This window comes from Gopherus evgoodei, chromosome 21 (assembly GCF_007399415.2).
Source record: "Gopherus evgoodei ecotype Sinaloan lineage chromosome 21, rGopEvg1_v1.p, whole genome shotgun sequence".
Classification (NCBI taxonomy): Eukaryota; Metazoa; Chordata; order Testudines; family Testudinidae; genus Gopherus; species Gopherus evgoodei.
The window spans coordinates 8,599,866-8,615,414 of record NC_044342.1 but is presented as its reverse complement, the minus strand read 5'-3'; the positions used below and the strand labels follow the sequence as shown (position 1 = coordinate 8,615,414).

The window sequence follows — 15,549 nt, the reverse complement described above, 5'->3', positions numbered from 1 at the left end:
AAGGAGGTAGAGAAAGTCTTCCCTTTCCTTCATCCATCGCTCTCTCTTTCTTCATTAATTTGCCCATCAGTTTTTTATGTTACAGATGATAAAAGCAACCCTATAACACACGAGCTCACAGTTTGACATGACTGATATAATGTACTTTCTAGTGACATGAAGAAGAAATAAGCAAATATTGTATCTGATATGTACATGTCTAGGATTTGTAAACCTATCAAAACACCCTAAAAAAGACATAGAATAACAATCGAGCAATTAATATTGTACTACTTAACTAAAAATTCACATACAAATTATTCACTAAGGAATCAGTAAAAAAATCAGAGATGTGTGTTGCAAGGAGATAGAATAATAAACCAAAGAAATGAAGGGCTGGGAAGCATCTTGAGATGTCACCTAGTCCACCCTCCTGTGCTGACCATCTAGATCCTCTGTGACAGGTGTTTGTTGGAGCTGTTTTTCAAATGTCCAATAACAGGAATTCCAAAACCTGCTTTGGTAACCTGTTCTGGGGCTTAACTACCCTCAGAGTTATTTTTCTACTATCTCAACTAAATCTCTCTTGCTGATTTTGATGGTGTTTGCAGGGTAAAGGCCATAGAATATCAGGGTGGGAAGGGACCTCAGGAGATCACCTAGTCCAACCCCCTACTCAAAGCAGGACCAACCTTGAGACAGATTTTTGCCTCAGTTCCCTAAATGGCCCCCTCAAGTATTAAACTCACAACGCTGAGTTTAGCAGGCCAATGTTCAAACCACTGAGCTATGCCCCCCTCTGAAGTGTAGAAATTCCAAAGAGCCTGTCCCTACCTCTATAACCAGTTTAAACACCAAATAAAATAAAGTAATGACTCCACCCATCCAAAAATGTATCTGTTTCAAGCCATATTCCACAGCCTACTATTACTGCTTTTAAATTATTACTTTTCTTGATAGAGCTCATGGCAGACACAGACACAGAAATAAAATGTCCATTACTGAATTCATCCTCCTGGGCTTTGGGAATCTCCATGAACTTCAAATTCTTCTCTTCCCACTGTTTCTAGTGATCTACATTGTGGCTGTGGCTGGGAACATCCTCTTCATTGTGCTAGTTGTGACTGATCAGCACCTTCACCTTCCCATGTATTTCTTCCTGGGGAACTTGTCCTGCCTGGAGACCTGCTACAGCTCCACTATCCTGCCCAGGTCGCTGGCCAGTTTCCTGATGGGGGACAGAACCATCTCTGTTAGTGGGTGCCTCACACAGTTTGATATCTTTGGTTCCCTGTTAGCTACAGAATGTTGTCTCTTATCGATGATGTCTTATGATTGGTATTTAGCCATATGCAAACTTCTGCTTTTTGCAGCCCACATGACGAGAAGGTTTTCCTTCCAGCTAGCAGCTGGGTCTTGGCTAAGTGGATCTGTGGTCAACACCATTGCAGCATGTTGGTTATCACAATTGATTTTCTGTGGCCCCCATGAAATCGAACATTTCCTTTGTGATTACACCCCATTGATAAAACTGTTGTGCAGTGACACCAGCTGGATGGTTCTTGTGATTTTCCTTCTCTCCTTCATATTCATTCTTCCTCCATTTCTCTTAACCCTGACATCGTACGTGTGTATCATCCATGCTGTCCTGAGAATCCCTTCCAGCACAGGGAGGGAAAAGTCTCTTTCTCCACCTGCTCCTCTCACCTCATTGTCATCACTATTTTCTATGGACCTGTTCATTGTCTACATGCTCCCAGAGCTGCGGCACTGAATAAAGTGTTCTCCATCTTCTATACGATGCTGACTCCCATGGTCAACCCCCTCATCTACAGTCTGAGAAACAAAGAGGCCAAGGAGGCTCTGAGAAAAGCTCTAAGTAAGACTATCACTTTTATAACCAATCACAAACTTTTTTCTAGGCATTTATTGTAGGTTGCAATTAAATGTGTATAAGAGGTACTCATAAGGTGGTATGATGTAGCAAACCACAGCTCATGTGGGAGCCCTGAATTACCAGAGCTGTTCTAATACCACCAGTGAGACCCATGCAGAAGAGCCAGTTCATAAGTAATTATTGCAGAGCCAGGTATTGGCTGACTCGTGAGTTATAGTATGGATGGGCCCTCGCAGGGCTGGCTCTAGGGTTTTTGCCATCCCAAGCAGCAGGAGTAAAAAAAAGCTGTGATCGGCGCCTGCTCCTCCGAGCCGCTTCAGTCTTCGATGGCAATTTGGCGGCTGGTCTTTCCCTCCAAAAGGGACTGGGGGACCCACCATTGAAATTAAACTGAAGAGCCTGACGTGCCGCCCCTTCCCCTTGGCTGCCCCAATCACCTGCTTGCTGAGCTGTTGCCTGGAGCTGGCCCTGGGCCTTGGATCTGCCTGGCGTAAGGTGAACTAAAAGAGTGAGTTCATAGTCAGCAGGTTTAAAACAAATAACAAATAAACAAATAAAAGGAAGCATTCCTTCACACAACACACAGTTAACCCGTGGAACTCCTCGCCAGAGGATGTTGTGAAGGTGAAGCAGCAGCCAGGCAGGGGTCTCAGGGTGGAGTGCGGGCCGGGCCATACTGGGCTGTTTGGGGGGATGTCACATCCCTCAGCCTATGATATTCACCACCCAGACCAGTCAGCAATGTATTTGCCAGAGGTCAATTAAAGAAACAAATAACCTCGTTTTTCTAAAATGCAATTATGCAAGCCACAGATAGTGAACATTTGGACATTATGAACAACAAAGCTTCGATGCAAAATTTTTCACTCTGGGGATACATTGGAATGATACCTTACTGCATGGCTAGGGGGCAGATTATGGTATTAGAGAACTGGGAATTATATCTCCTACTTGGTTTTTCATTCAGATATAAGGAGATATTTGTATCCTTCTGTAAATGCTGGAACAAACCTTCCCTTCAGGGAAAGAAGTGACAGTAGGTCAAAATCTAGTAGAATACATTGCAATACACATACCTGAAATGATTATATTGACTGTACCCAAACTGTGGCGACTGTGAATGTAGAACAGTGTCCTTACTGAATGGAATCACTGCTATTCTTTGGTTCGCAAATGCTAACAGACCAATTACAGACCTACAGTTCTGGCACAGGATTAAGTGATTTGTATTAAGTGCTGTGACACTGAAGATGCTTGAGGCTCTGAAACTTTTCTGGGACGTGAGAAGAAATGATTTGTACTTTATAATCTCAGGTCTCTGAGTTCTGTGTTTCTATGGTATGGGCCTTTCCAAGAACCCTATGGGAGTTAGGTGCCAAATTCTCATAGCAATGTCATGGGAGTTGAGTCTTTATTGTGTACATTACCCTCCTTTGAAGATCCCAACCCAAATGTGTAAAGTACCCGGCTGCACCTGCATTTTATCTCAGCAGCTGGCTGCACTTCCTCCTTTCAGAAAAGACTGACCAACAGGCATTGAGCTAAGGGTAACATTTTCAAAAGCACTTACGCAAACTTCAAAAGTGGCATAGGAGGCAAAGCCCCGTTGCCTTTCAGTGAGATTTACATTGCCAAGCCTGAGTAACTGAGAAACATTTGAAAATGGGACTTAGGCTTCTAAATCACTTAGACATTTTTTAAAATGTTACCTGAACTAATTGTGTGAGCTCATTGGATGGAGTCTGGGTAAACATGCTCTTGCTATGGAGGACAACAGGCGGTTGGATGGAGAAAAGGTAAGATCAGCTAATTCTGCTGTCAATTTCAAATCTTTCTAAGGGAATTGGATGGGAATTCAGTGTCTAAATCACTGAGGCAGCTGCAAAATCGAGAATTAGTGCGCAATTTCTTGACAGTCACCACAGCGTTCATGCAATAGAGAGAGAGATTTGTTTAGGATTAGAAGTTTCTTCCCTCTCCAGGACTCTCCCTTTGAGATTGGAAATTTGACGCTGCTTTAGTTTTAGAAAATGTCAGTAAATAGCAACCTCCCCCTGCCTGTTGTCTTCCCCACAGCACATGTGCCTCGGGAGACCGCCTCTCCCCGCAGAAGGATATATAAAGAATGAGAAAAGACGTTCCCCATTTGGCAGAGGGTATGAGGCACAGGGTCATGTTACCAGACATGGCAAAAGAGCCTCAGTAGCTTTTCTACGTTGTCGTTCCAGTTACTGAGCGGATGGAAAGAAGTGAATGCAGTGGGGACAGAAAATGAACTGAATAACCCAGCTCCTGGTACTTGAAATGCTGTGTGAGCAGGTGACAACAGAGACTCCAGCTGCTGACAGACCCGCCTTAGAGGTAAATCAACCGTTTTGGCTCTGACCCTTGAATCTTGAGGAGCTTGAAGTAGTGTGGGGCAGTGACTAATCCCATGGGAATCCAAGGGAAACTGGGCACTGATCTCTCGCAAACTCCAAACCCAAAGCAAAATGACTGATTTTAGGAATAGGAAAGACCTGTCAAATCACGTCTATGCTAGCAACTTTCCTGGCCTCCGTCACCCTGGTATCTGGGCACCTCATTGCCTTGAATGTATCTATCCTCCTACTATGCCTATGTGATGCCATTATCGCTGATTTATAGACAGGAGGTGGTGCACAGAGGGGCAGATTTATGGTGGTTTTTTGGCACCTCAAGACCCAGACCCCTCAGTGGGATTGAAAATCAATAGGCATTAGATATGGGCCGCTACTTGGGCACCAGGGTGCATTCTTAGGCCTGGTCCACACTATGCTATTAAACCGATTTTAACAGCGTTAAATCGATTTAACGCTGTACCCCTCCACACTACAATGCATTTTAAATTGATTTAAAGGGCTCTTAAAATCGATTTCTGTACTCCTCCCCAACGAGAGGAGTAACGATAAAATCGATATTAATATATCGATTTAGGGTTAGTGTGGCCGCAAATTGAAGTTATTGGCCGGATAGTTATAGTGATAGCTATCCACAGTGCAACGCTCCGAAAATCGGACCATGGATGCACACCGCCGAATTAATGTGCCTAGTGTGGACGCATGCAATCGAATTTATAATATCTGTTTAATAAAACAGGTTTAAGTTAATTCAAAATTATCCTGTAGTGTAGATGAACCCTCAGGTATCTACCACCCTTTGGAAATCTGCCCTGAAAGTCACACAAGGGGTTGGTGAAAAAGCAGGGAAATTGATCATCTTCCGAATCCAAGGCCAGCACTTCAAAGAGGGGAGCGGCCTCTGTTCCTCTCTAATCTTCCCTCCTAACCCCTCAGGGTTGTGCCCTCACTGGCAGCTCCACTATCATGAGGCACTGAGTGAACTGCCGAAGGGAAAGCAGAGCTGCTTTTGGCTGCTGCTCTCTGTGCTCAGGGGTCAGATGCTGGCTATAAGTGAACTTGGCACAAATTGGTTTGTTTCTCTCCTTAGAGGGTTAATATTGGGATTATTTTATCTTTCAGATTTTTGCCCCAATTTTTAACTACTAATTTTTACAGTCACAGGAAACTCAGCGGAAGTTAAGGTGTGGGTCAGGGCAAGGGCAGGGCTGCCAGCACTGTGCGGGGGGCTCCCAACCAGCTGAGGGATCCAAGACACCAGGGCACAAGGGGCAGGGAAGGAGGCTGCTCTGGTCCAATAGAGCAGAGATCCATGGCCAGGGCTGGGAGCAGGAGGAGGATGGCGGCGAGCCCCCAGTCACAAGAGTGGTCTCCTCATTGTTGAACTGCTCCACTGATGGGCAGAAACCATTCAGTAGTGGAGTGGCCTCCCCACAGCCAGGGACTCACTATTCTCCTCACAGCCCAGGACCGCCAGGACCAGAGCCTTCCCTGAGCACCTTATGCCTGAGGCAGGGGTATCGCCAGCCATGCAGCCGTGCTGGGAGCCCTCTGGAGCTCTTCTCTTCCACCCCGCTCATTCACTCCCAGAACCACTGGGTGCAGAGGGCTCTCTGCCCGGCCATGGGGCCGGTGACACCATCCCTGTGGGTGCAAGGCTCAGGGAGACACTACACTAACACCCACTCTTATTGATAGTTTCTATTGTTGGTTGGGTTGTATCAGCTGATATCGGCCTTTACCAACTTCTGTTGATGGAAATCGAATCCAGTCGAGATGCACGTTTAAAGAAAGCTCACGGTGTTCACTGTCTAAATCCCACTGAAATCAAAGGGGCCGTTCCTAGAAATCAGTGGAAATTTTATCTTAGACATCAGCAGAGAAGTCTCGGACAGAACAGAATTATTCCCGGGGTGGAAACTTAACCTTGTGTATAACTCTGTGCAGGATCAGGGCCTTACTGAGCAATTAATAAAGATTAGTAAATCAGTCCAGGAAAAGATATGACCTCACTCACCCTTTCTGTTTAAGGATCATTAATGGGGAGAGAGACAGTAACAGCAGACTGGAGAGAGGGGGAGAGAGAGAGAGAGAGAGAGGATTAATATAAAGATAAAGAAGAAACGAGCTGATCAATATTTCTGATTGGTATTTTTGATGGAAAGATGTTTGGTTGATAGGAATTAAAACGTTCCAGGGAACAGATCAATTTGTACTCAATTTTGTTTAGGAAAAAAGTTATCGTATGGAGGTTTATGAAATAATATAAACATGAATAGAAATAAATGTAAATATCTATAAAACACAATGTAATACACTATAAAAATATCATAGAGAAACATTAAACACAGGTAAAAACATTTTTACAAGTAAAATTAGAATGAAAGCCAACATTTGAAATCATGCAATTGTCAGTGAAATGGAAATTCGGGTCTTATACCACTCTCATAATATGAAAATTGCATATTTCATCCACATTATGAATTTTATCCAGAATTTTTTCTTGCAAGAGAGGATCAATTTCTAGTTTAAGAGGTGGTTTCTAGCAGGAGTCTTTTTGGTTTGGGTTTTTAATGAAGATCACATCACCGTATGTAGAGTGTCTGACTGCAGAACAATGAAGGATTGTCCTAGGGAAGGGGAGGCATTTGTCTGATGACAAAAACTTTCAAATGGCTCTGACAGAGTTAGACGACCCATTTCCTCTGCAATTTACTTGGATTTGGCTTCTAACATGCTGCAAATCCCAGCCTTTGTTGTTTAGTTTGTTTCCCTGTTGCGGCATCCTCTACAATATCCAATCCTGGCCCGGTTCGCCGATGGATAGCCAATCTATATAAGACATTGCCCTGTTCTGACACGCGAGGTAGTGAAACATGTGACTCTTTGAAGCAACATGGTTTTGTACTCCTGTACTTAACAGGAGCTGTTCTAGGCATTTCGCCGCCCTAAGCATGGCAGGCAAGCAGTGGCCGTGCCTGCGGGAGGTCCGCTGAAGCCGCGGGACCAGCAGAGCCTCCACAGGCAAGCTGCTGAAGGTAGCCTGCCTCCCGTCCTTGCGGCAACCGGCGGAGCGCCCCCGCGGCTTGCCACCCCAATCATGCACTTGGCGTGCTGGGGCCTAGAGCTGCCCCTGGTACCTAAGCCCCATCACCTTAATATTTGAGTGCTTGGTGCAAGTTACTACACTAGTTTCCAGAGAGATTAATGTTTTGTTGACCCTGCAGTCTGCTCAGACTGAAATCTGCCCCGGGGATCACAAGATGGCATTTCCCCCCAGCCTCCAGCCTCCATTCTCCACTCACCCATCCTTCCGGTAGCTACCAGACAGGGACAATGAAAAACAAGGTTATGTTTTATTGAGTGAATTTTCTTCACTTATGTGGCAGAGTTCATTTCTTTCCTGTAGGGAAACCAAACGTCCATCACAGAATTCATCCTCCTGGGATTCGGGGGTCTCCCAGAACTGCAGGTCCTTCTCTACCTGCTGTTCCTAGTTATCTACATTGCGACCATGGCAGGGAACATTCTTATCGTTGCTCTAATTGTGACTGACCAGCACCTTCACACCCCCATGTACTTCTTCCTGGGGAACTTGTCCTGCTTGGAGACCTGCTACAGCTCCACCATCGTGCCCAGGATGCTGGCTGGTCCCCTGACTGGGGACAGGACTATTTCATTCAATGGGTGTCTCACACAATTTTATTTCGTTGGTTCTCTGATTGCTACAGAATGCCTCCTCTTATCAGTGATGTCTTATGATCGATATTTAGCCATACGCAATCCACTGTACTATGCAACCCTTATGAGTCACAGGTCTTACCTGAAGCTCGCAGGTGGCTGTTGGATAGGTGGATTCCTAGCTAATAGCATAAATATGTTGTCGATATCTCAGTTAATATTCTGTGGCCCCAACTGTATTGACCATTTTTTCTGTGATCTCATCCCTCTCATAAAACTCTCCTGCAACCACCCTCACCTGATGGAAATGGTGACTTTCACACTCAGCTTGCTTTTCTTATTAGTTCCATTCCTTCTTACCTTGATGTCCTACATCTGCATCATCACTACCATCCTGAGAATCCCGTCCACTGCCGGGAGGCAAAAGTCTTTTTCCACCTGCTCGTCCCACCTCATCGTGGTGAGCATTTATTATGCAACTCTGCTGACTGTCTATATGTTCCCAACCACTGACATCCTGAGCGACTTCAAGAAAATTCTGTCTGTCACCTACACAGTCCTGACTCCCCTGGTCAATCCCCTCATCTACAGCCTGAGAAACAAAGATGTCCAGGCAGCCCTGAAGAAAGCTTGCAGGAAATTCATGTTTGACCATGCTACCTGATCAATTTCCTTGGATTAAAATAGATGTAACATGGGTTGGGGTAGAGACTGAACCAAAGCCTGCTGTAGTCGCAGATCATGTTTCCCTGAGCTCCACTACGCTTCGTGTCCTGCTTTTACACAGTGTTTCTCAACCTTTCCAGACTCTTGTACCCAGGGCCGCCCAGAGTTTGAGGGGGCCTGGGGTCCTCGGCAGTGGGGGGCCCCCACTTCAGCAGTATTTCTGCTGCGAAGTGGGGTCCTTCTGCTCCAGGACCAGCCGCCCCGAAGATCTGCAGTGCGGGCTCCCCGCTGCCGAATTACCGCCAAAGCATAATTCAGCTTCGGGGAGTCCTTTTGCCCCAGGACAGAAGGACCCCCTGCCACTGAAGACCTAGAGTGGAAGAAGCTCCAGGGGCCTGTGCCTTGTGAGAGTTTTCTGGGGACCCCAGAGCGAGTGAAGGACCCCGCTCCAGGGGCCCTGAAAAACTGTGGTGAGGGCCCCTGAGGGGCCTGGGGCCTGGGGTAAATTGCCCCATTTGCCCTCCACCTCGGGTGACCCTGACTGTGCCCCTTTCAGGAGTCTGATGTCTCTTGTATATCCCCAGGTTTCACCTCACTTAAAAACTATTTGCTTACAAAAATCAGACATGAAAATACAAAACTATCACAGTGCACTACTCCTGAAACACTGCTGAGTTTCTTATTTTTACCACATAATTATGAAATAAATAAATTAGAATACAAATATTGTTCTTATATTTCAGTGTATAGTCCATAGAGCAGCATACACAAGTCATTGTCTGTATGATATTTTAGTTTGTATAGACTTCGCTAGTACTTTTTATGTAGCCAGTGTAAATCTAGGCAAATCTCTGGATGAGCTGATGTACCCCCGGAATACCTTTGTGTATCCCCAAGCTACACATGGCCCTGGTTAAGAACCACAGCTCTTACAGCCCTGGAAGACAATGGAGATGGAGAGACCTCTTAAAACCTGGGACTCCAGTCTTTTTAGGCCTGTATCAGATTCCACAGGTAGGTTTCACTGGGATGGTGGGAGACTTGAACTTGTGGCTACTCAAACTTCAGACAATGACCCACAATTGTGCTCAGTGAGAAGGTGCAGGCAAAATGAACTCAGCAGGAATGCTGAGCATCTGTTCATTGTGGGATAAGAGACTTCTAGATACACACACACACACACACGTGCACACACATACACAGGCATGCACACATACACACACACATTTGCATACATGAGCACATATACACATATACATATGCACACACTTGAACACACATGCACATATACATGCACTCTCACATACAAACACGCATATGTGAACACATGCATACACACATACATGCTTATGCATGTGCACACTTACCCAGACACATGCATATGCGCACAGACACACATGCACAAACAGATGCACACATGCATGCATATGCACACCCACATGCACACCTACACAAATGCACATATACACATGCACACATATGTCCGCACACACACACATGTGCACACACACATAGGCACACATACTGGGCTAGCTACAGGGTTTTTGCCCCCCAAGCAGCAAAAAGAAAAGGAAAAAAACCCTGCAATTGCGATCAGCTCTACTGCTGCCACTTCAGTCTAAAGTGGCAATTTGGTGGCTGGTCCTTCGCTCCGAGAGGGAGTGAGGGACCTGCCACTGAATTGTCACCGAAGATCCGGATGTGCTGCCCCTCACCATTGGCCAACCCAAGCTCTTGCTTGCTGGGCTGGTGCCTGGAGCCGGCCTTGCACACGCGCACCCATATAAATGCAGGCATATGCAAACACATACACATGGACGCACGTGTGCACGTACACATGCATACAAAAATGTAAGCACATGCACACACATGCACACATAGGCACAGACACATGCACGCATATGCACACATACCCCCTCACACACACACTCACATATATACAAAAATATATGATACCTGCATTATAAAAACAGGCTTGCAACATCTGCCTGGAATACCAGTGTTAGGCGATTGTACTGTTAATGTTTGTTTCCTAGTGTATATTGCATCCCCAGGCTGCTTTACAAAGGAAGAGAAAAGCCAAAGGAAACCTCTGGCCTTGGCCACAGGACGCCAGCACAGAACTTGTATTTGCTCACTACAGCAATGATTTAGGGCCAGTTGATTCCGGACACTTGGGGGCCCAGTGGGATTTTCCAAAACGTCTGGTCACCTGGCCTGTGGGATGGGGCACTGGAGGAGAGTCAGGCAGGGGAACCTGCACCTTCCCTAGGGTTGTGCATCACTGTGGGGCCTGGTGTGGTGCTGCAGAGGGCATGTCCAGGGGCACCTAAAGCCCATGTATTGCACACACTTGGGTGCCTGCAGGGTTTGGCAGCAGCTGAGCTGGGTTTGTGAATCCCAGGGGCTGGACTCTGGGATTCGGGTCCCTAAAGTGGGAGCTTTGTGATTTTAGCCCTAGCTCCTCACCCTTAACCTCATGTTATAGCTGGGGAAACTCAGGCAGAATGAAGCGACGTTATCTACCCAGAATCATTCAGTGGGCTTGCAGCAGGAAACCAACTCTCCAGAGTCCCAGTCCAGTGCCCTGTCTGCTCCACCACATCCAGTTGTAATTGACGATGGGACCAAAGGGTATTAGGTGCTCAACTCCCATTCACTGCCCATAGGATTTGGGTGCCTAATATCGGCCTCTTCTGGGAGAACTGAGCTTGTACGTTTACAGCCAAACCGCTAGCATAAGAATTCTTTCCACGCCCAGGGGCTGTTTTCCACCAGTACCTTCTCAGGTTTTACGTTGTTCCATGAGACCCTAGTGTTGTCAGATTCTACCTGTGTGGTGCTCTGCTCTGTCCAATGTTGATATCACTCAGCTGCGTGCACGTGTTCCTTCTGTGTGCTGTCTCAGCTCTGCGCAGATAGCTGACACAGCAGACCCAAAGAGAATGCCCAATGACCACAGGGTCTAGTAAGGTATGAAGGCACGTTGGCCAGGTTTATTGCCGTATTGGGCACAATAGTAGTTCCCTGTAGATTTCTTAGTCTAATTCAGGGCATACTATGAATATGTGCCCCCGGTCAATAGACTCAGCACAGTCAGTGGCAGGACTTTCCACTGCCCCCTTGGCTGGACAAAGACACTGCCCCCGGGATGCATTCTTATACACAGGTACAAACAAATTACACATCACTCCTGATGTATTGAGGTGCAACCCCTCTACATAGCAAGGTACAACCCCTCTACATAGTAAAGTGCCGCCTCTCACCTTGTACAAGTTGGTTGGAACAAAACAATTCTATCATATTACCCTTTTGGCCCTGTCATTGGGATGGGTCAGCCTGTTCCTTGTTATCTGTGGAATGTTCAAGTATGTGAATGTTCTGATTTCTAGTGTTCAGTACCTTTTAGGTACGTATCTTCTTGCAGCATCAGCCCTTTCCTTGCCAGCTCCTGTGAGCAGGGCCTGCCTCTGGCTCACAGCTTAACTTTGCTTTAGGTTAGCAAAGTTTTGACCAATACCTTAGTTCAGGCCTCAGGCCTCATACCGGGCCTCTGATACCAAGGTTTACATCTCAGGGCCTCCTCTTACTACACCTAGTAACTGTGTGTCTGTCACCCAGACCAGTATGCAATAAAAGAACTAAACTGAGTCTTCTCTTTCTGTCATTTTTGTTAGCAGACCTCCCATTATCTGTCCCCTTCATGTACAGAGTGAGGAATAAATGTGCAAGGCTTGTCTACACCAGAGGTGAAAGTAAGCTGATCCGGCCTGGTATGGAGTACCAGTAAAAACGGGTGCAGCAGCATACAGGCAAATAAGTGAAGCATTCAGTAGTGGCTTACTTCCACCTCTTCTGGCTGCATAACAAAAAGTTCAAACGCAAAGCTAATAAAAGCTTGGAAAGGGAAAACTCACTGTCACATTAGTTTCTCTCCTCCCTCCTCCTCCAGCTAAGCTGCCAACGCGGCTCGGTTCCGTGTTCCCCCGACCCCCTCACTCAGCAGAGGCTGCAGCGGCTCCCCTCTAGCTTGCAGCAGGGAGCAGGGGGACTGGCTGAGGGAGAAGCCTCCCCAGGTAGCCTGCTGCCTGCGTAGGAACAGTTTAAATGCAGCCGTTCACTCCCTGGTTCAACCCGGGGGTTTAGGGGTCATTTCTGGCATCCTTTTTAATTTCACTCACAGTTGTTGGGTGCGGGGCATGGTGAGACCAAGGCAGGGGCAGAATGCAATAAGCCATGTGGCCGCAGAGCTTAAATCCAGAGCTAATAAAAGTCAGTAGAAGGGGAAAACTCACTGTTACATCCCTTTCTCTCCTCCCTCCTCCTCCAGCCAGGCTGCTGACAGGGCTAGGCTCATTGTTTCCCCCAACCCCTGTGCTCAGCAGGGGCTGCACGGGCCCCCTGCTAGCTTGTGGCAGGGAGCAGGGGGACTGGCTGAGACAGAAGCCTCCCCAGGATGCCTGCTGTCTGCATAAGAACAGTTTAAACTTAGCTGTTAACCCTGCCTCTGAACTGCAGGATTCAAGGCTATTTCTGGCTATTTCTGGCATCCTTGTTAATTTCATTCACCTTGCTGGGGGAAATATACAAGCTACTTACAGAAAGTTTTGTCAATTTCAGCCTCTGCACTCTGCAGGACAGGGACACCCACAAAACAAAACAAAAATAGAACTGAACCCAAGGGCGGTTCTAGGCACCAGCAAAGCAAGCACCTGCTTGGGGCAGCCCATTTGCTGGGATGGCAGCCAGCAGGGATTCAGCCTGGGAGCTTGAAAACCAACAAGGGGCTCTGGGAGCTGTAGATCCTCGGTAAGCTCCCTGCCTATAGAGCCCGCCCTGGAGCAGGGAAAGAACTACATTTCCCAGCATTCCCTTGGCCACTACCAACTGCAAAGGAAGGAGGGGGACCTCATGCTGCAGCGTGCTGGGTGGAGAGTTGCACTGTGAAGAGTAGGGATATCATATTTTAACATTCAAAATCCAGGACGCTCCACGGAGAGGAAAACCCCACCCTGCCACCATCCACTCCCTCCGACTGCCCCCACAGAAACCCCAACCCATCCAACCCCCTCTGCTCCCTGTTCCCTGATTGCCCCGTCCCGGGACCCCTGCCCCTAACTGCCCCCCAGGACCACACCCCCTATCTAAGCGCCGCTGATCCTTGTCCCCTGATTGCTCCCTCCAGGACCCCTGCCCCTAAATACCCCCCAGGACCCCAACCCCTATCTAAGCGCTGCTGGTCCTTGTCCCTTGATTGCCTCCTCCCAGGACCCCACCCCTACCTAAGCCTCCCTTCTTGTCCCCAGCTGCCCCCTCCTGAGACCCCCCTCAACTTCCCCCCTAGGACTGCACCCCTTACCTGTCCCCTGACAAACCCCTGTGTTGCCGGCAGATAACTGCCTGAGGCCAAGCAACAGCGGGGGGTCCGTCGCCTGGTGTGCCGCGCCAATAAACACACCAGGGTGGAGAAGCAAACCAAGTTTATTTGAGATCTCAAAGCGGTGCAGGGAGATTGACTCAGATCAAGCACACCTAAAACAAGCAGTCTGTTCCTTTATATCCATGAGAACTTTTCTCACTGACTAGCAATCCCCCGTTTCCCCTCCCTCCTCCTCCTTCCTCCCCCTGTAGCAATTACATAAGCGCAGGTGTATTAAGTAATCTTGGCCGCGGCAGCTCGTTAGTAAGTTTTCCTTCTGCAAGTTATCTTGTCCTTCTGCTAAAGGTGCACAGGCCTCATTATTTCTGCTTTAGACCAGTTAGAACTGTTGCAACTGATAACGGCTGTTACACCTGGCCTTTTAGGTCGATTAAAGTTCAAACATGGAGGGACTCTTGTCTGCTGAGGCCTAAAACCAGGAAGGTTCCATACTCTTGTGGCCTTCCACCCTCCTGAGTTACGTAGGGTTATGCTTAGTGACTCCAACAACTCCCTCCTTTGAGAATACTCAACAAACTTTTGGCTGAGTGTTCTCACATTTAAAGGATAACATGTGATTAAGCTCTAGGGAGCTGGAGTGCTTTACAGCAAGCAAGCAAGAGAAGAGTAACAATACACAACGCCACACCAGTGAGCAGGAGGTGAACAATGCCTTCCCCTAGTTCTCCCAGGTTGAGTAACCAGCCCCAGAGGGAATCAGAAAGAGTAGGTTTCCTTTCCTGGGCCTTCCACTGTTCAAAAGCCTGTTTGGCTGACAGGATGTGCTTGTTAATATCCTGTGCGCTTTCTGGGACATAAGTACAGCATTCATCCCCTATAAGGGCGCACACCCAGCCCTGGGAAGCCACACTTCCACCCAGGAAGTGTCCAAGTATGTCTCCATGATCACAGATCAGATGGTATTCCTGATGCGTCTGTAAGGGCAGTGGGCCAAGTCTGGTACTTAAGATCACTCCAAATGGCCATCAGCTGGTAATTCAGGAAATCCTGAATTCCTAAACATGCTAGATCCCACTGCAATGCCTTCCCAGCCTCAGTGATATTCAATACCATCTTTCCTTGGTGTAGTACTATAATACACCTGTTATTTAACTATTCTCAGGTACTTTCAAAAGGCATCGACATTAATAGCATAGGAGGGGGGTTACATTATTAGTCACTCTCTAGGACACAGGGCGTAGCCTGTAGAATAAACCCCAAGCTCCAATCAATACCACATTTTCAAGGATGGGTCCCATAAATGTCCTCCCGCCAGTGTATAATTCTTTGTTTCTTCACCAGGGTCAGTTCTTAATGTCCTTTCTAGTCAGGAATTCCTGGACTTTGGCAATTTCAGTGGAGCGAGTGTTCCTTCTTCTTTCCCAAAACAGTCGTGGTGCAGCATCCTTGTACTTTTTCCCTACTGTCCAGAAGGCACAGTGGAGCTAGAAGGTGAAATAGGCTAATCATCAGTAGGAGAATTCTCCTGAGGTGGAGAGGTCTTTTTGCAGTGAGAATCTTGGGTCCAA

The 15,549-nt window shown here is 47.2% G+C and overlaps 1 protein-coding gene across 1 annotated transcript; it reads left to right on the top strand.

The window, feature by feature from the left end:
• Positions 1-3,639: 3,639 nt before the first annotated feature.
• LOC115637911 (olfactory receptor 1020-like) lies at positions 3,640-8,599 on the top strand. The gene is made up of 2 exons (XM_030539503.1): positions 3,640-3,672; positions 7,664-8,599. The coding sequence occupies exons 1-2, from the start codon at positions 3,640-3,642 to the stop codon at positions 8,597-8,599; spliced, it is 969 nt and encodes a 322-aa protein (XP_030395363.1).
• The last annotated feature ends 6,950 nt before the right edge of the window (positions 8,600-15,549 follow it).